The sequence below is a fragment of the Cheilinus undulatus genome, linkage group 15 (genome assembly GCF_018320785.1).
Source record: "Cheilinus undulatus linkage group 15, ASM1832078v1, whole genome shotgun sequence".
Taxonomy (NCBI): Eukaryota; Metazoa; Chordata; class Actinopteri; order Labriformes; family Labridae; genus Cheilinus; species Cheilinus undulatus.
The window spans coordinates 21,232,154-21,251,716 of NC_054879.1; the positions used below are offsets into that span (position 1 = coordinate 21,232,154).

A 19,563-nucleotide genomic window follows, 5' to 3' on the forward strand; every position below is an offset into this window, starting at 1 on the left:
TCGTCAAAATGTTTGCTGCCTATTTGTGCAACGTCTTATGCCACATTTAGGCATTTTTTGCTTTTTTTAATCCATTTTTGCCACTTTTTTTTTTTTGCCACTTTCAACCCAATTTGGCAAACTTTTGTCCATTTTTGAAAATATTTTGCCACTTCTTTGTGGCACCTTTATTGCAATTTTTTAGCTTTTTGCTCAGTTTGTCACCATTTTTGTTTAACCTTTTAGCCACTTTCCTGTCATTACTATTGCCACGTTTTACCCATTTTTGCTGCTTTTGGTCCATTTTTGCCATTTCTTTTGCCACTTTTAAACCATTTTTGAATGTCTTTATATAACTGTCAGAAGAGAAAAACAAACATTAAATATACAGAAAGAGACAGGATAGGATTGCCATCACAACCACCTAAGTATAGTGTCATTCTGTGGGAAACACTGCTCATTAGAGGTGTGAATCTCCTCTGCTCAAGATTTAATTCAAATGATTCACTGATGATTCATTAAAATACAGAATGATCTCATCCAATTTGATTTGATTTCTTATGATTTGATTTAAATATAAGTAACTTTTTACTTTAACAAATATGAGAAAAAAGGGAAAACAAGATAGTTTTTAATAGTAAAAGTGTCTTTGAGTTTATTTATAAAAGACTAAATCTAAGACTTACTGTGCAAACATTTTGACATTATGTTTATGAAATGAAGTTTTCATTAGACACTTGCCCAGGTGTCTCATTTTGACATTGACTTGGGAGACAAATATCAAAATAAGTTTTTAAACCTTTGTCCCTCTGTACTTGTAACTTCACTGGCATTATTAATCCTGTTAATAGTGAAAACTAGGTATAAAAATTTCCCAAAAAGCCAAAATTAAAGGCCATTAAATAATTAATGGAGATTTGAATAAACACAGATTCGAGATCAGAGACGCTGAGCCAAAGCGTGATGGAATGAGCTATGGTTACAAGCAGCAGGGCCTCAGTGAGTAGATCTCTAATGTTAAAAGCAGTGCATAGACCAAATCATGTTTTTTTACCAATCCAGGGCTCCAAGGACCAATGCACTCTGACCTTTTACATTAAGATCAGTAACTGTTACAGATCAGTTATCTTTGCACCACTACTGCACAAGCCAACAGAATATAAGACTGAAAGTTTTGTTCCTATGATGTATAACAGTCCAATTCACACAGTTCTCCAAAACAACAGGACAATACAATATTGGACAATAAACAACAAACTAGAGATGTAACAGCATTGTTAATACCGCATTGACAAAAATGTTAATACTGTCATAGACGTGACGATTTAAAATGGTAGTCTTAAGGGCAAGGGAACTAAAGTTACTATTGGCCCTTCTGTACCCATCATCCTTTGTACTCCACTTCCTTTATCGTGGATGCAACAAGTGGTGAGGGAGAATCAGTCTATGGGGAGACATGAGGGACAGATATTTTTGAGATAGTGGAGACCATGGAAGCCTTTTGGTTTCCCAGTGTCAAGAAATGAGTAAGGGAGAAACAAGGGACTACATCCACCTTTTCTGGGACTGTAAATACATTTCACAGTTTTGGAAGTGCATAACTAAAGAACTTAACGGCATTTTCAAAACTAAAATAAAAAAAACCCTGGGCTCTTCTCGCTTGGTCTTCCCTCTAAAGATCTGTCACTTCCCTTTCTTAAATTCAAACTACTGGACAAACTACTGCTTTTGGCAAGAAAATGTATTTTGTCAAAATGGATTAAAGATAGACCTCCTACTGTTACAATGTGGTACAGAGAGCTCTTCTGTACTTCCTCATGAGAGGATAGGTGCTTCTCTTAGGGGTAACGAACAGCTGTTTTTGATTATGTGGAAACCCATCTTAGACTATCTCCAGTGAGACTCAGGATCTGCTGTCAAAAGGATCTTTGCATCTGAACTGAAAACATTCAGGTTCCTTACAGTCAGACTAAGTCCACTTAAAAACTAAATGCTACTGGCAGAGGGATGAACTGATGCCAACATACTAAGGAGATGGGGAAGGGCTGTGTTGTTTTGTGGCTGTTGTTTTTGTCTCTTTCTTTCTGTTACTATTCTGTTTTTTAGACTCACTTTTTCCCCTCTTTTGTCTTTTTTTTTCTAAGTTATTATTATCACTTTTTTTAATTGCCTGTTTTATATTGGCTGCTTGCTAATTGTCAGCGGGTATGTGTAATTGCTTGATACTTTGTTTTGGAAAACCTAATAAAAATACATATAAAAAAAGAAAGGAGAAAAGGTGATGGGCAAACAAAGTAAAATATGCAGACACTGTCAGACTGTGGCAACATACTTTATAAGAAATACGAGTAACAAGAGGGACCAAATGGCAAATCATCACCCTGAAAAGATTCATGAGGATGTGAGGAGTAGAATCAAGCTAAGGCAAAAGACTTTTAAGGAAATGTTCACAATCCCACTTCAACAGCGTGAGGGCTCAGCAGGTGTATTTGTAAATATATTACCAAAGACCAACAGCTATTTTCAGTGGTGGCAAATGAAGGTTAGTAGACAAGTTGGAGCCAAAGTATACGTATTGCTAAGCCTAAGGCACACAGACGACACTTTTTTCCCCACATATGATAATATTCAAAGTGAACCTGATTTAATAAATGCAGACGTCACTTTTTTTCAAAGTCTTCATTCATTGTTTTGGGTGATTAGATTTTTTTGATACCGCACCAAATATAATACTGTGCCATTTTGATACCGTTACATCCCTTTAATAAACGTCTTACATTTGAAATGGTTGCAGCCCAACATTCCTCTGAACTGATCACTCCTCCCAACAAAAGAAAATCTTGTACAGGAATCATTAGAACCACCTAAAAATCGATTTGTTTTGTTGAAAAAGGGGAACCCTGCCCAAAATTGTATGCTGCTTTAGTCCCATCTGCCAGTCAAATTCAGAATCTGTTCAAAACTTTCTTACAACTACATTTGACAATATGTAATATTTTCTTTAAATATGCTTTAAACATGGTACAATTACACCTGCTTATCTCATTTATGTTATGTTAGCATATAGCTCAAAGCATTTTGTCCCTGAGTAAAGCCTCAAAATGGCGGTGGAGTGGTTGAAGGCTCTTACTCAAGCATAGTACAAAATGTTAAAAGCCAGTATTTAGTCCATAATAGCAGAGCAGGAGCTGCACATGCTGCTATTATCTTCCGTCAGAGTGAGCAATTTCACTGCTATTATCTGGTCTGCACGACAAAGTGTCCTAGAGTAACATATATGAAGCTGCAGGCTGCTCAAGTTTCTGTCTGCAGAATGCTGAATGGCAGAACAGTGAACTGAACATTATTGACTCGATGGTATTCACACTCTTATGGCTGTGCATTGACTTCCTGTCACACACATACGGAGTTATGGCTTCTGTTTGTGTGGGTCTGTGGGAGCTTGTATGTGTGTTTGTGTCTATCAATAGCAACAGGGAGGCTATTCACAGACTTTCTTCTTATAGACTTCATACAAACATACATTTCACTGCTTCTTGAATATGTTAGAACACTTGTTACCCTTTATTCAAACATTTCTGTCTACACTCCTTAAATTGCGAGGATTGATTTAATGTAAAGGTGGTCACATTTTTCCTTCTGATAAAAACCAGCAACATGAAAACATTTAAACTGCATTTCCACAAGAATGACATGCCTATCTGCAGGTCTGAATTGGTTTAACTGGTAGATGTGTGTGTATTTGTGTGTGTGCCATGTTTGACAGGCCCTCATTATCATTTTGAGAAATTTCTAAGCTGCACTGCAGACAAAAGAGAGGGGGGATAGGAGGTGAGGGAGGGAAGAAGAGAGAAAGACGGAGTATGCTCGCGTAAAAATAACAAATTGCCTCTCATTTGATTACTTGCCCATCCTGCGCCTCTCTCCCTCTCTTTCTCTCTCTCTGCTCTTGGATTGCGTAACTGCAGAATTTGAAGCAGCCATTCATATCCACTGGAGAGGGACACCTGCTGTTTTTGAAGCCGTCTCATCTCTTTGTATCGTTTTCTTTATTTTGTTTTCCCTATTTCCTCCACCCTCCTCCTCACCTTGCCAATTTCTATTTCAATTATGTTTTATTTCAGCTTCTTCCCACATTTCTCTGTCTTTTTTGCCCTTCTTTACATGCCCTGTTTCCCCCCCATTCAGTGTTTTCCCATGTTGCCCCTTTCCTGGTTCATTTCTTTCTGCCTCAGCCCTCCTCTGTTTATCCAGCACTATATCTTCCTCTACATCTTCTCATTATCTTTCTTTCCCTCATTTTTGCCTTTCTATTTTCTTCCCTCGCTATTATTATAATTCTCTCTTGCTTTCATTTTCTTTCTCTTTTTCTTTCTCTGCAACATGGAGCAGAATACAGATTAGATGAACAGCCACTGCAAATGTTTTCATGCATACAGGAATAATGAGAGTAATTAAATCTCCAAATATGATTTCAGCACACTCATTTTATTTTGCTTTATGTGGCTCTAACAGCTTTGAGTAACATAGTTTAAGATGCCAAAAGTAACTGTAAAGATAATAATGATTAGTATTATGATGATGGTAATTAGAGTGATAATAATGTAAACTTTGCAAGTCAACAAACATTAGAAAGACAGAGCAGATCATTTTTAATTTTATATTGTAGTATGCCTCTGCATACACTAAATACTGAAATAATGATATGAATTGCAGTAAATACACAAAATCAAATATACAGTATATTAGCTTTAAGCTTTTTTGTTGTTCTGCTCATTTGTTCTTAATGTTTACATAATCCCTGTGCTTGCTACATATTTACCCTGAAACCAGATAAGTTGCATTTTTACCACTTCAGTTGAACCAAATACTCAGACATTAGCAGACAGTTAGTAAAAAAAAGTTAAACAAGATAAAAAATTAGATCTTGCATTTCCTTTTGAAGCACTAGTTACAAGTTTAAACTGGTCATGAAACATGCTGAAATCAGTGATTACAGCAATCAACATGATTAGCAATATGGTTTATTATCTATATATTGTAATTTTTAAGTCTGGTAATGCTGCTGTAGGGTAGAGGTCAAGTAAGGTGATTAAAGGTACACTGCTCAAACAGCCTTTTTTCCCATTTTCTAAAGCAAAGGTTTATAACAAGTGACATTTGACTGTTAAGTAAAAGCAAAATGAGATTTTAGACAGTATGAAATATGCAGGACTAAATTAGCAAAAAGGTATAAGGCAGTACTTTGTCCCAATGGGGTGCAGAAACCAACACTATATGATACTTCATTACAGGAGCTTTAAATCTGTTGTCCTTATAAAAGAAGAAATGGTACATTGACTTAGTAATTTATGTAAACCAGTCTCATGAAACTGTGTTGAATAAATAAGGACAAGGACCATATAATACAATCTTACTACAGGCAGTTAAGTAAGTCAATCATAACTGTCTGAAGTCATTTCAGTTTTACTGCATTGGGAATAGACATATTTTCAGGCTAATAAGTTCACATCTGATTAAATGCAAATTTAAATATGTTTAGCTGACTAATCTTACATTGAGGAAACACATTCTATAACCCAGCTTCACGGAACGAGTTGGCTTGCAGAATGTGGCTTTAATTACTTTTATTGAATAACTCTCTAAGATCATTTTAGAGTTGAGAGAGCATTTTTGGTCTTACTACTATAATTGGTTGCATAACTGTACCTCTGTCTTGATTTGCATGCTGCACCATTGTTCCAATTGTCCTTGATACCGCTCTCTCAATACGTCACTTCCTCTGTATAGCACATACAGTCACCCCGTCACAAAGTAGGCTCTCTTTAAAGTTCTTCTCCATGCAAATGTTAAACAAGATAAAACAGGAGATGTGACACACGTCTTTTATCTGCTATATTGTTTGTCAGTTCAAGTTGCAGTGCTGCATAAATATGTTTGAATATGTGTCTGTTGCCATGGAGAACATGTTGGGATGCTTTGTTAAAGCTCCACAATAATGGGAGCACACTAAACTTTGTAATTAAGTCAAAAGGTACAGCTTTACTGTTACCCTTATTATGTTGTAGGCCAATCACTGCAAACAGAGATGCTGAGCCATTATGCAGTTATCTGAGGACTGGCAGTGCTGTGTAAACATGCTTGAATATGTGACTGTCTCCATGCAGCCAAAGGATGCGATGGTCCACATTAAAGTGCACGCTCTTAAATGTTGTAAATAAGTCAAAAAGGCACCGCTTTAAATGCTCCTTAGATTATGTTGTAGGCCAATTCTTGCAAACATGCACCAGCACACGCAGACATTGAGCCATTATGCAGCTATTTGGGGGAAAACACCCTTTTCCATGCATATTGTCCTTATCGCATTAAGCATCTAATGACGAGGTTGGTAATAACACTGCATAAATAGTGTAAAGATTAGCCTACTGTCTGTGAGAGCTGATGGAAGTGTGCTGCATAATCCTGATGCATGAACTTTCCAGAGATCAGGAAAGGATTCCACCTCTGTATGAATCAAAAATAAATGATGATAAATGATGTTTATATAAGGTTGTTAAATTTCCCTTTGGAGGCTGCACAGCGGTGCAGGGGTTAGTGCTGTTGCCTCACAGAAAGAAGGTCCCTGGTTCGCTTCCCGGTCAGGGCCTTTCTGTGCAGAGTTTGCATGTTCTCCCCATGCATGCATGGGTTCTCTCCGGGTGCTCTGGCTTCCTCCCACCACCAAAAACATGCTCATTAGGTTGATTGGTGACCCTAAATTTCTGTAGGTGTGAGTTTTCAGTGTAGAAAATGGATGGATGGATGGAATTTTTCCTTTGATATCGCTATTACAAAGCTGTAACCAGGAGTTAAATTATTCTGAGACTCCCAGCTGCATTTTTATCCATGTGTTGCATCGATACGCATGACAAGGATATGCGTGTTGTGTTTTTTCTTGAGAGTTTTCCTTCATTCAGGGTGGAACTTTGTCAAGGTGGTTGGTCGGTTGCTTGAGTGAACACATTAATATGGCCATCCCTTTAATCAAATGCACTGTCATGCTTTTCCTTTTATGTTTTTTAAGACTATGCTTTGCATCTCTATGAGAATGATCAGATCATTTTGACTATTTTGCATCAAAAGATGAAATCAGAACCCTAAACCTCCACCTCGGTAAGACTTAAAATCCTGCTTTTTGGGTGTACTTTTGTCCCCCTTTCATCCCACAGAAACATGTGTGCCATTACAGGAAAAAAAAAAGAATGAAATTTTGTTACTCCATCTCATCTGTATTCAGTTTCAGTCTCAAACCAGGAAATTACCAGGAAAAATTGCAATGCAAATTGCAAAGATTGTGTAAGCTCCATCATCGCCTTTGTGTGAGGACAAAATGAGAGGCTTTAGTCCGATTGTATTGTGCTGGGTTCATGTGATCAAATTGTTACACTGAAAGAACAGTGGAGCAAAGGTTTACAATGGTAACTAAAAAATCAGGTAAAGATTTCACTCTCCTTATTATTACCTCAGCTGTCAATCAGGCCTCTGGCTGTAGTACGTTATGTGTTTAATTATAGCATACAGGTAATGTTACAGATGAATACCTAGACAGGACATGCAATTGTTGAAGTGATCAAATTTTGCTTCCTTGTGTAAATACAATGGCCTCTCTAGAATCCAGCAACTTTTCCAACTTCAGCATATGAAGCCAGACTACTAAAAAGCACCAGTGACTGATACTTTCTATCAGCAGTAAGAAATTACATTTCCTGGTGGCTTAGCCTAAGCTCACTGACCTGGACACTGGGGTGACGTAGTTTCCTGGGAAGACCCCAGAGGCAGCAGTTCTCAGCGAGGTGCCTTTGAACCAGCCGTCTTGACACTTTTCTGTCACCCGATACATCTCCCCTTTCCTTAGTTCAAGCTCGTCAGCCTTCTGGGGCTTGTAGGCGTAGAGAGCCAGATATCTGGGGAACAAAGACACAGGCAGGATTAAAAAAATGACTCAGATGTTAAATCAGTTCAAGTCTGCATGAAATTTTGCAAATCTTCTCACAGTGTATCATTTATTTCTGATGTGGATTAACTGTAGAATTTATTATGCAAAGTCAAAGCGAGGCAATTACAAATGCAAAATGTAAATAAATAAAAAAGAAAACAAATGCATACAAATGGGCAAATTAGAAGTTCCTGTCAGTTTTAAGAAGGGGAAAGGGAATTAAAAGTTTCCCTGCTCTTTTGCTTTGAATCAGAAGACAAATGACTCCTTTGGTATAAAGAAAATGAATGAGGAATATTCATGAAACTTTCCTCTTGTAGCTTCAGAAACAAGCAGAAACTATCCCATCAGATTTCTCCAATCTAAAAACAAAATCAGTAACAACACTTTTAGAGGCCTGCATTAACACATCTTCTTTTTAGTTGAGATGTGGAGAACAGAGAATCAGGAGAAATACAGGCCCCCACCCAGTGGATTGCCCACAGTTCCTTTATTAGACTATCAAATAACATTTTGATCCACAAAGGACCTTTGTTGGGTTGAAGAGAGAGTGTGCAGGTCAGCCCTGCCACCATATGCCACACATTTTCAATGTTCTGTTGCTTTTTAAATATAATAGGTAAGATGTGGAAATTATCCCAAGACAGTACCAGCTTTGAGACATCTGTAGTTGGTCTGAATGTAACTGATTTTTATTTTGCTGTTCATTACACATCAGCGATAAATACTTGATTCTGAGTGGCAACATGAGCATAATGAGAGTCTACTATTTCTCTGTAGTTGGCCATTGTTAAGAAGAACTGATTTAGAGGGTTAGCTCTTCTGATTCTTGATGGTTATTACAAGGCAGCCAAACTAAGGCCAACTTAGTTGGTAGGTGTACACCTTGCAGTAAGGCAAGACACAATGACACTGAACAAACAACAGGAAGAGGAATACCAGTCAAGGAGAATGTGAAGATGATGTCACACAGTGCTGCACTGGGTTACCTGTGTCATATGTAAAACCCATCTCCTGCTTGATTAATATAGTTACCTGGTACCTTTTATCTGCACTGAAAGAAAAAGATGTTTGAATAGTTCATTTTCAGTTTAAAGGGAGGGAATGCTGAAACAAAAGGAAAACGGAAAAGGACTTTATTGGGAAACTGAACCCAGCATGACACAAAGGTAAGCAGAGAGAGATGCATGTGATAAATGATACAGATCCATATGAGTTAGCCGCTCAGGACTGGATTACCACCCTGATGAACCACTACCAGTCACACACACAGGAAGATGCAAGTCTGCAATAGCACAGCTGTACTCTGGAAACTCTCTGTGGCTTAAACCAGACTAAACACAAATCTTTAAAAAATACTCTCTAAAACTACTACTACTCCACCACTACTTCTACTACTACTAATATTACTATCAGTAACAACATTAAAGATAAGATACCTTTATTGATCCTCAGTGGAGAAAACCAAGTGATACAGCAGCACTCATAGCCCAATCACTTATCAATGGAAGTCTACTTAATGTTAAATTAAGATGGGAAACAGAAGGCAACATGACAAATTTTTTTAAGACAGTGGTAAGAAATGTTCAAGCAACAGTATTAAACTACAATCCTTCCATCATGGTGAGAATTTTTTTTTGAAAGCGTAATGCGATACACTCGTACCCCCAAGCAAAAACAAATTCTACACACATCAGACAAATTATCGGACAGGCTGAATAGACAAAAGGCAAAACACTTCCATATATTTAGAAGTTGCCCTGTATTAACGCCATTGCAGTTACAAGTTTCATAATAATTTAGAGACTGTTTTTAACATAGAAAAAAGCACCTCTTACTTTTTGTGTTTTTGGTAGATGATAAGGAACTTACAAAGAGGGATAAACATCTGATCAGAATATTATGTAAAAAAGTAGGTGTACAGATGAATAGATTTATCTGGTGTTTAATATCTTTGTCTTCATGTTTATGTTATCTCATACATGAAGCTTCCTCACATATTTCTGTATGTATTTTCCTGTTTCTTGGCAATAAAAAGACTGAGAAAAACACTGTTACAAAGAATAGTAATTTGATTTAAGGCTGTTTACTGTGAAAAAAAGATAAAAGAGAGGATAACAGTGGTGAAAGAAGGATACAAGACAAGTAAAAAAGGAACGCTATGACAGCTATGACAGAGAAATCTGCAAAACTGGAGATGGCACATGAAGCTAACACATAATGAGGCGTGCCATGGGATAAAGATGATGGATGGAAAAGAAATTGTCAACAGAATCGGACATGACAAGGCAGAAAACCTCCATTTACATGTGGCTCTGCTTACTTTATGGAACTTCACCAGCAGTGGAATTGTTAAGCTTTATATGAGTTATAACAGCTAAGTCAGCTGCTTTTAATTAATATCCAGCAATAGAAATACATATATTTTTTCAAATTAATACAATAATTTCCAAATTAAAATGTAGTTTTAAATGCATGATTTCCTGATTAAGTGGCTGTTTAATAAACAGTATAAAAATGTATGTAAATGTAGCAAGGGGCTTGATATACAGAGGAGCTCCTTCAGGGTTCCTGCTCACTACACAGTATCCCTTACATGACTGAGTATTTGTAAACCAGGAGTGTTTTCAGGAAATGGTAGTTCAGTGGTTTGTGCAATCCCTTCACAGCAACAAGGTTTCTGGTTTTACCCCCACTCAGACATAGGTAGTTATGTGTGGAGTTTGCAGGTTCCTCATGTTCCTGTGTGGGTTCCTTCAGGGTACTTTTGTTTTCATTCTCATTCTGAGGTTAATTGTTAAGAGACTCTAAATCGCTTGTGAGTGTGACTGGTCTCTATATATCAGCTCTGTGTTAGCCCTGTGACCTGTCCAGGGTTTGCCTCTCCCCTCAACCACTGACCCAGAACTGGGAGGATGATAGAGCCCACATGTACTGAATGCACTACGACATGCAAGAGTAATACTAGTGATAAAACGCTTCAACAATTAGAAAATACCGACAAGATAAGGCAGCGTTTACCACATAGTAGCAATACACCGACTAGCCACCAAGACAAATTTACAGCCACCCAAGTGTATTTTTCCCCTGTTTTTCTTAAACAAGCAACCAAACAAACAAACATTTTCCACATATAATCACCATCCATGCATGATAGAGGCACCTACTAATGCGTCCGTCCATTTGAGTAATGATGCCTCATTATAAAAAATAAACTTCTAATGAAGTTGTTTAAACATTTTTCTGCAGATGCTTGTTGTCAATATTGTCCTGTACTCCACCTGTAAAGGCTAATGTTGCAATACACTACCTCATCAATGAATCAAGCACGTAGCATTAGTTCAGGAAGATCACAGATGCAAGCACTGCAATATAACTGAGTTCGGCTGATCTCAAACAAGCCCTCATCAGCTGACACCATGCTGATTCGCTCTAGGCATGCTATTGGATAATCTCACTCAAGCTGCTTGATTTAAACTGCTCAGGCCTGGCTATGCTTTGCTGCTCCCTCTACAAGAGGCATTTTGCGACATTCCTCCACCCCAGCTCCTCCTTTACTTTGCCTCTGACATATAAATGTCATTCCTTTGTTATTGCTGACTGCTCTGCACTAAGTTTTTTGCTGCTTCTCTCCCTGCCTCAGGCTTTCCTTGTAGGCACAGGAGAAGCAGGAATGTGTGCTGTTTCTGCTCGATGCTTTCTACACAGCCATGTAGAAAGGCAGGGGGATCCCAGAACAGCCACACTGCCAAATATAAAAAAAATTACCTAAAAAAATTAATAACTGCTAACAAAAAAGATATCTATAACTGCAAATCATGTGTGTTTCCTTACAAAGTGGTCCTTGCTGTGTAAGTAATGCTATTTGAGTAAGCTTTATACCATGTTTGGTGATGAACGCTGAATGAGCAAAAACAGACAAGAAATGAGTCTTCCAAATCAGGTGAAAAAGGATAACCCCCTCTGCCATCCCTAACATCCAAGGAGGGTATTGTTCTTTGGGAAACACTGTAAGGTAAGATTTTGTTAAACAAAGATGTGTCTCGTTTGCCTTTATTTCCCAGGTAAGCAATCTGACACACTTTGTCTTTTTGTAAAGAACCTGGTATTAATGAACAAACAAAAAGACCTTTGGGGCTATTAGTTTAGATCTCCTTAAGCGTTTTTCTTCAAACAGTTGTAGGAATTTATAATAAACAGAAAAATAAAGTTATTTTTCTCTTAAGGAAAACTCTTGTCTTTCAAAATTGGAAGGTGATGTGAGACCTGGCTGTGACGGGGCTCCTAAACTAAATGGCTTAAAGTGACTCGGTTCCTAATGTGCACCTACTTTACCTACTAAAGGTGTACTGAACCGTAGAAGGCATCTTGCTCTATTTGAACATCATTTTGTATTGTTGTTATCTGTGCTTACATAAAAATGAGTTTCTGGTCCCTCGGAGACATTGGTAGTATATCGTGTCAAACAGAAGACGATAAGACCTCAGAGTAAACAAGCCCTATATGCCCTGCCTCCCCCGTTGCCATGGTAACAGTGTGGGGGGACTGTCTCCCCATCTCCCCATGGCAACAGGAATAGTTGCCAGGTCAAGATGGAAATGTCCGACCTCATCAGTGGAACAGACCCACTCTGGGCACGTGTGTGTTTCTGTGCATCTGAGCCTGTGTGTGGGTGACGTGTTTCTGTGCACGTGCGTTTTCTTAGCATTACTTGTAAGGTGATATTATTTCAGCCGACAATGTTGCTGCATTTGACTCTCATCCTGCAGGCAACACACTAGTTAATAGTAAACAGCACACAAAATTTGTCCTTCCCCTAAAAGGATCCTCCCTGGTGTATTTCAGTCCCTGGCCCTGATCCTAACTCTAAAACCCTAATCCTAACCTTGAAAGAAGTGAAAAACACAGACGTCCCCTCTTTCCAAAAATACCCATATTGTCCTCAATCTCAAGGTCTTACCACAAATTGGTTCACACAAAACTGGGCATACAAGGGTCACCTTGATACCTGTATATCTCAGGAACTCCTGGGAGATTAACTATGAGGTAAAGTACAGAACAGCCCTTTTTAGCATTGGCATCTCACCAGTCATCTGGATTTGACAACTGAGGTTACATTTAAGTATTGGTGCAAAGTAACTAATTAGATTTACTCTACTGCAATTGAGAAGCTTTTTTGTGTACTTGCACTTTTTTTGTACTTTTTAAAATCACCACTTTTTCTTTTCCGTAAGTATATTTTAGGGGAAATATTGTACCTGATTAGGTAAGGTTAAAAATGACTAAAATGTGACTAAAAGTAGTAAAATTTCTGAACTTAAGACAATGACTAAATTTTAGATAGCTGTGCTACACACTACACCACACTACATCTGTGAGCTGAATGTACTCTGTGCTTGTGCTTTTTTTTTAAATACTTTATTTATCGTTTTTGTTTAACATAACAGTGTTACACAATACAAAGACAGAAACAAAAAGAGAAATAAATAAAGAAATACTGAATGAGAGACAGAGTTTTCAATTGCCTCATATTTGTCAGTATTACATTTTAGCATTCTACTTTTAAATATTACCGTCACTGGACAATTCTTTCTTATGGTGTACTCTTGATCACCCCTCTGGTTTCTTACCCCAAACGGAAGACCAGGCTCACCCAACTCCTTGTTGAGCCATAACCTGCGAAATGGAGCTATTTAACCTCGCACCTAAACTTACCGAATACTTTCACTCATGGCTCCACACAGAAAACATTAATGTAGAACCTTAATCCCAAACTGTATCAACCTAAAATCAAGTATCATTAATGTATCTCTAATGTCAACTTGTATCTTTTGAAAGAACTGCAGAGGAAGTAGCTATTGACTGTATAAAAAGGCAGTAACTGTGTAATTTTGTACAGATATATGACTGTGCGCAGGCATAGGAAAAGTAAGATACTTGTGCTTTTTTGACAGACGTTTTTTTTGTCAAAAATCATAAAATTAGAAGTTGGCCTGTATAAGCCATGGTCTGTTTTCAAATTCTACACAGGTTGAGAAGTTTTGGGGCGCAGATTTTCTGGGATTTGGTTCGTGCCCCCTGAATGCATGTGACCCTGGTTCAAGTCCGGCCTGCAGCCCCCCCCCCATCCACTGTCCTCCTCTCTAAATAAAGGCATACAGACCACAGGAACATACCTTAAAAAAAAGCATTCTACACAAATCTCTTGTGTGATGATTTCCATTTTTTCCGGCAAAGCCCACAATGTTGTCTGTGCAGATGTGTGGCTCATTTAGCACCATCTATTTTCACCTTGAGGAGTTTGCACATCTACTATCTGAAATAGGGTAGTTGAACTCTCAGTCTGCTTGACTGTTGTGAGAGAGACTCGCAGCCTGTGAGGTACTCTGCCTTTTTCTGCCTGCCTTGTCCTAACAGTAAACTCCCCGTTTTCTTTAAATGCATGGTCGTGACCTAACAAGGGGGAAAAGCGGTTAAAATGCGCAACCACCCTCCGCTGGTGTGGTTTGTGTTCTTACATATTCCAGCACATTCTGAGATGGGAAGCCAAGGCGAATGCTTGCAATACAAAATAGTCTTTCAATCGCAGAAGCTCTCCTGCAGTGTGCAACAGTGGTAGCTGCCTGTCACTTGTAGTGATGATGTCACATCTTAGTACTGGTATTCAAGTCACCCTGGAATATAAACTGCAGCCAACATTTTAGATGAAAAACAGGTATTAAAGGTGCATCCTATACTCCAGATTTTATGGTAATCCATTTGAGAAATAATCAACTTGTTAACAAACTAAAACCAGTAGCATGTCTCAAAATACAGCCTGTTTAAACCAAATCGTTTGTCCTGTGTGTTAAAACAGAGTCATGTAAAACATCCACAGTGCTATGTAATGAATGTTCAGACATTTTAGACAGATGCTGGAGTTTTCCTGAGTGCCAAGGAGAATTAAGATGCCGACCATGTAAGCAGAGTGTCTGCAAGGCTTTTGCCTGTGATAAACTGTTTTCACCATCAAATAAAACAAAAATCTCTTAACAGCTGAACTATTAAAGAGTTACTGATCTGAACTAAAGGTATATTCACTGCTGCACTTGTTAGTTAATACTGAGCATGTTATTGTCTGTTGTTCAACAGTTGGTGATGAATTATTTCCCAAGGCTCCTCTCTATAAAAGCACACAACACTTTGCAAAATGAAGTGTACAGTAAAAGCCATATGGCAGTACTCCTGAATTCCTGCTATGAAACACCGATGTAAACATCACACAACTGAACGAATGGTGTGTGACTATATTTTGCTTCCTGAGGGGAATTTCATCCTTGACCGGTGGAGGAGTAAATGTGGTTGCAGAGGTGGTGGAACATGGCCAATAACTCTGGGCACAAAAGAGGAAATATTTTTAACGCTGCCAGGAGGCGGGTTCTGAAATCATGATGGATCTCAGGCACAAATCCACTGTGCTGAAAAGCAGAACAGGTGGATGGAAGTGGGACAACAAACAGGTCTCAGGTGTGTGGGCTGATATGTACTCACATGTTGAGTGGCAGCTGCACCTTGGCATGGGCCAGCAGCTCAGAGGTAATGGATGCCACTTTGGGGGGCACCAGTACCCCTGCCGAGGAGGGAGAGGGACCCGGGTGAGACGAATCCTAAAGACACAAACACAGAAACACACATATAAGCTGAGTGAAGTTCCCCTTTTAAGATAATGCATTGCTTGCAATATGTAGCGACGGCATTTTCAGCTTTTCAATATGCATCTTGGGTGTTATTTCAAAACACATTGAGCCATGGTGTGAATGCAACCAGAGGCAATAAATTTAACAGCAAATGTAACAGAAATGTGCCTCCAGTCTACAGCTATCAAAAAGAGGAATGATTTTATTTACATGGAACTGTCAGAGCAGGGGAAATAATAATAATAAAATAAAGTCTGGTGGAAAGGAGAGCTCATAGTGAACTCTGGCTGACCAAACATACTGTACGTTTGTGTTTACTGCCAAGGAAAGTCAGAGGATGGAAGATTCATAGTACAACTGCATCCGTCTTTATGCTGACTTTTTTCCTCAAAAACCACATATTAACAGAGTGAAGAAGAAGACACTTTATAGATGAAATTCAGTGGTTTTACTCTATTATTGATTCTGTTATTGATGCTTCTCCCATAGGGGAGGAAAACACTTACATGCACAAACTGGATCTTATGGACATGCGCTAATGGAGAGATGTTAGTGTAAGGGGGGTTTGCATGAGTTAGATCACCTGAGCAGTTGAGCAGCAGTTCAGTGCCTTGCTCAAGAGGAGGGTCCAGGAGATTGAATGTCAACTCTTCATCAGTCAGCCCAGTCTTTATTATTTGGTCTGTACAGGGACTTCAACTGATGACCCTCTTTTACCCAGTCCAAGTCCCTACAGACTGAGCTCCTGCTGTCCCAAGTAGGGCTATAGCCTGTTGCAATGGTTCTCAAATGGTGTGGCAAGGCAAGGCAAGTCTTTGTCTGCAATAAGAAGCTGTACAACTATTACTATAACTATACAATAACTTGCCTTACTGCTAGATGTTTTAAAGAGGCTTTAATTTTGTACTGATATGGTGTGCCTGGGATTTTTGCTTGGTCTTTGGTGTGTCTTAAGACTAAAAAAAGGTTGAAAACCACTTGGTTTTGCTAAAGATTGCCATTCACAACACAACTTTAAGCCAGATTTTAGCCCAGATTTACCTCCCCAGACATTCGTGGGGGTGTGTCCCGAACCATGGCTTGTCGCGAACAATCATTTGTCAAAATAGCCTTAAAGTTGTTCTGTGTTGACTTGATCATTGCCTTCCTAACCTAGTCGTAAATATTAAACACATTTGATATTCATCTAGTGCAGTGGTTCTCAAGTGGTGGGTAACAGAGCTCTTTCCAGTGTGTCAAGAACAAGTGCCTGGAAAGAAATTGTGGCGAAAAGTCTATAATGTAAAGAAGCCCTGAGTGGACTCATCCATATTTTTTATCTGATGAGTAGATTTCAGTCTCATTCTATCAAGATTTCCACTTACTAATCTCATTTTCTTATGATAACAAAGCTGGTTTTTCCAAGATAACTAGCTTATTCTCATGAATTCACCAAGACTTCCATACTGTCTGAGGAAAAGAAACAAACAAAATGTATGCATGCAGGCTCATTGTAACTATACACCTTTTTAGCATGTTTATTTTGGTCCCGTCTCTTAGTTTAACTGTGTTTTGTTCCTCTTGAGGTAAATTTCATTTCTTCTTAAATATATTGGAGTGATTGAGATTCTTTAAAAACTTAGACCACAGTTTCTAGCCAAAAGGAGGTGGTAGTGGGTCCTGCTGCCAGAACAGTCTAAAACCACTAGTCTAGTGTGTGGCCAGTTTAAGGAGCCACATAAAGACGTCAGATGATGCAACAAAACTCTTGTCCAATCTTGGCTGACAGACTAGCCACATTACAAGTGTGATCCCTACAGCTCATCATATGCAGACGTCACTGTTGTCTTCATGACTGTGTGTGAGTTCACAGGCCGTCAGGCGGGCCGGTCAAAGAGAGTGAATCATGGAAGTGACTTATGTGATGCTAGTGGTCTTGGAGCAGAACCTCACCATGTATGAATAAAGGGTTTGTTCTATGTTAATACAAATAAAACTATTTTATATATTCAGGTGAGTCAACAGTAGTGTAGAGGCCTGTCAGTAAAGTTTTATGTATACCAAGTTTGTTCCACTAAATGCTGCTAGGCTTAATATTATACACTGTAACTTCGATTTTTTGTGTTTCTGCTTTTTTGAAAGTACTCATCAACAATACATTGTACTCTCGAAAAATAACACTTCTCTTTTGAAAGGTTTCACTCTATTTTCCATAACCATAGCAGGTGAACTGTGTGTGTGGAGGCTTATTGATGATGGTCATATATTGCAACCATCACACTTGAATGGAGGAGAACAGGATAATGTCGGCAGCAAGGAGCTTCACTTTGCTCACTCTGCAAGCTGCTTTTGCAACCTTCTTCCACCCTAGCTGCTCCTTCATTCAACTTCTGACTTAATCAGTGCCATTCTGTTTTTTTTTTAAGTCACGTCTAATCTCATGTAGAATGTGATAGTGGCAGCTGCACCTGCAGAAATGACACCTCTTATCTCAGGAAAATTAACAACATACTTTTTTACATGAGTTGTCACACTTCAGTTGAAATATTTACAGTAGGGATCTACAAGTAGGTAATGGTGATTATATAGAAATAACAAAAAGAAAAGAAAAAAAAGGTAGCATACACTTAGGCTACTGAAAATATACCTCAGTGCCTCACCCATGTATTCTAAAAGTGTGGGGAACACTGATACCTGCATTATTTGTATTCAAACGTAGAGCAGAGGATGGTTACACAGGAGAAGTGACAGTAAGCTGGATTTTAATATCTCTGCAAGAAATGTTCATAAAAGCTGCTCCTCCAAACCCACAAAGATGTGTTTGTAGCAGAGAATAAATTTAATAAAGGAGTTGTGACAGACCAGCAATGGCAGCAGTCACAAGATTTTCTATTTTTAGGAAATGAATTGGGAGTTTCTCAATGAATTATGAGATGCATTTATTTTCCCTGAATGAAAGGATGTGAATACCCCCTGCTACATTTCTTGTGTATGTGTGTGTTGTTGTGTGTGTACCTGGATGCGTGCAGCAGCTCTGGGGTCAGAGGAACTGATGAGGACAGGGTGGGAGATCTCCATGCTGTGCCTGTTGTTGAGTTGGGCGGCCCTCTGACTGACGGACAGCGCAGAGAACGAATGCCTCTTCTTTGCGTTTTTCTTCCCTTCACCTCTCCGATGTCCAGAACCATTCCCATTGGACGGGGAGGCACTAGGGGAGGGGCCAGGCGAGCAGGGGCCCAGAGGGGCTGGCTCAGAGCTTGGACCTGGAGCGTTGGTTGACGTGGGTTTGTCGATCTCCATCAGCTGCTTGGCCGTTTCATTTAACTGAGGGGAGCAGAGAAGAGGAGAAAAACATGGTTGGCAGGACCGAAGGAGAAGAGGGAGAGGAGGATGAGAGGAAAGAGAGAGCAGAGGAGAAGTTCAGGTGTTAGATTTCAGTCCTCAGTGGTTCACATTCATAACAAGACCTCCAGCACACATGAGGAGTGTTTTTGTGTGGCCTTTCCTCCCTTGTTCTTGTTGGCAGCTTTTCAAACCAGCAGCATAACAATCATCACTTACAACAGCTGGTCCAGAGAGACTCCTTCAGTGTAACACACACTCTCGCTGTCTCTCTCTGTCAAATACGCAAATACTCCCACACACATCCTACCAAAACCAGAGCACCCTTTTGTTAGACTAGATTATTCTTTCTCTTCTCAACTGTACCATTCCTGTTAATTCTTTAGAGCAATTGGACAAATCACTGATGTTTCATGGCATCTAAATTATTAATGTCTCTAAAAGGACGGGTGGTTACAGTCTTAAATGAGATTTAAATGTATCAAACTGCACCAAATTCTGTTACGCATCATGCACTGCACATACTAAAAAAACCCAGTTATCTCCATGTTCCTCATGGTTAAGTTCCACTTCTCTGTTTTTAAGTTTCAATGAAAATATTTTTTCTTCAAG

The 19,563-nt window shown here is 38.9% G+C and overlaps 1 protein-coding gene across 2 annotated transcripts in view; it reads right to left on the reverse strand.

Annotated features, from left to right (window-relative positions):
- Nucleotides 1-19,563, reverse strand: part of LOC121522627 (E3 ubiquitin-protein ligase SH3RF3-like) — a 180,707-nt gene that overhangs the window by 28,757 nt on the left and 132,387 nt on the right. For both annotated transcript variants that reach the window (XM_041807176.1, XM_041807177.1), the window contains 3 exons: nt 18,625-18,933; nt 15,485-15,600; nt 7,752-7,922 (listed from right to left, as the gene is read on the reverse strand). In XM_041807176.1, the coding sequence (XP_041663110.1) occupies nt 7,752-7,922; nt 15,485-15,600; nt 18,625-18,933 (596 nt within the window). The remainder of the gene's footprint in view (nt 1-7,751; nt 7,923-15,484; nt 15,601-18,624; nt 18,934-19,563) is intronic.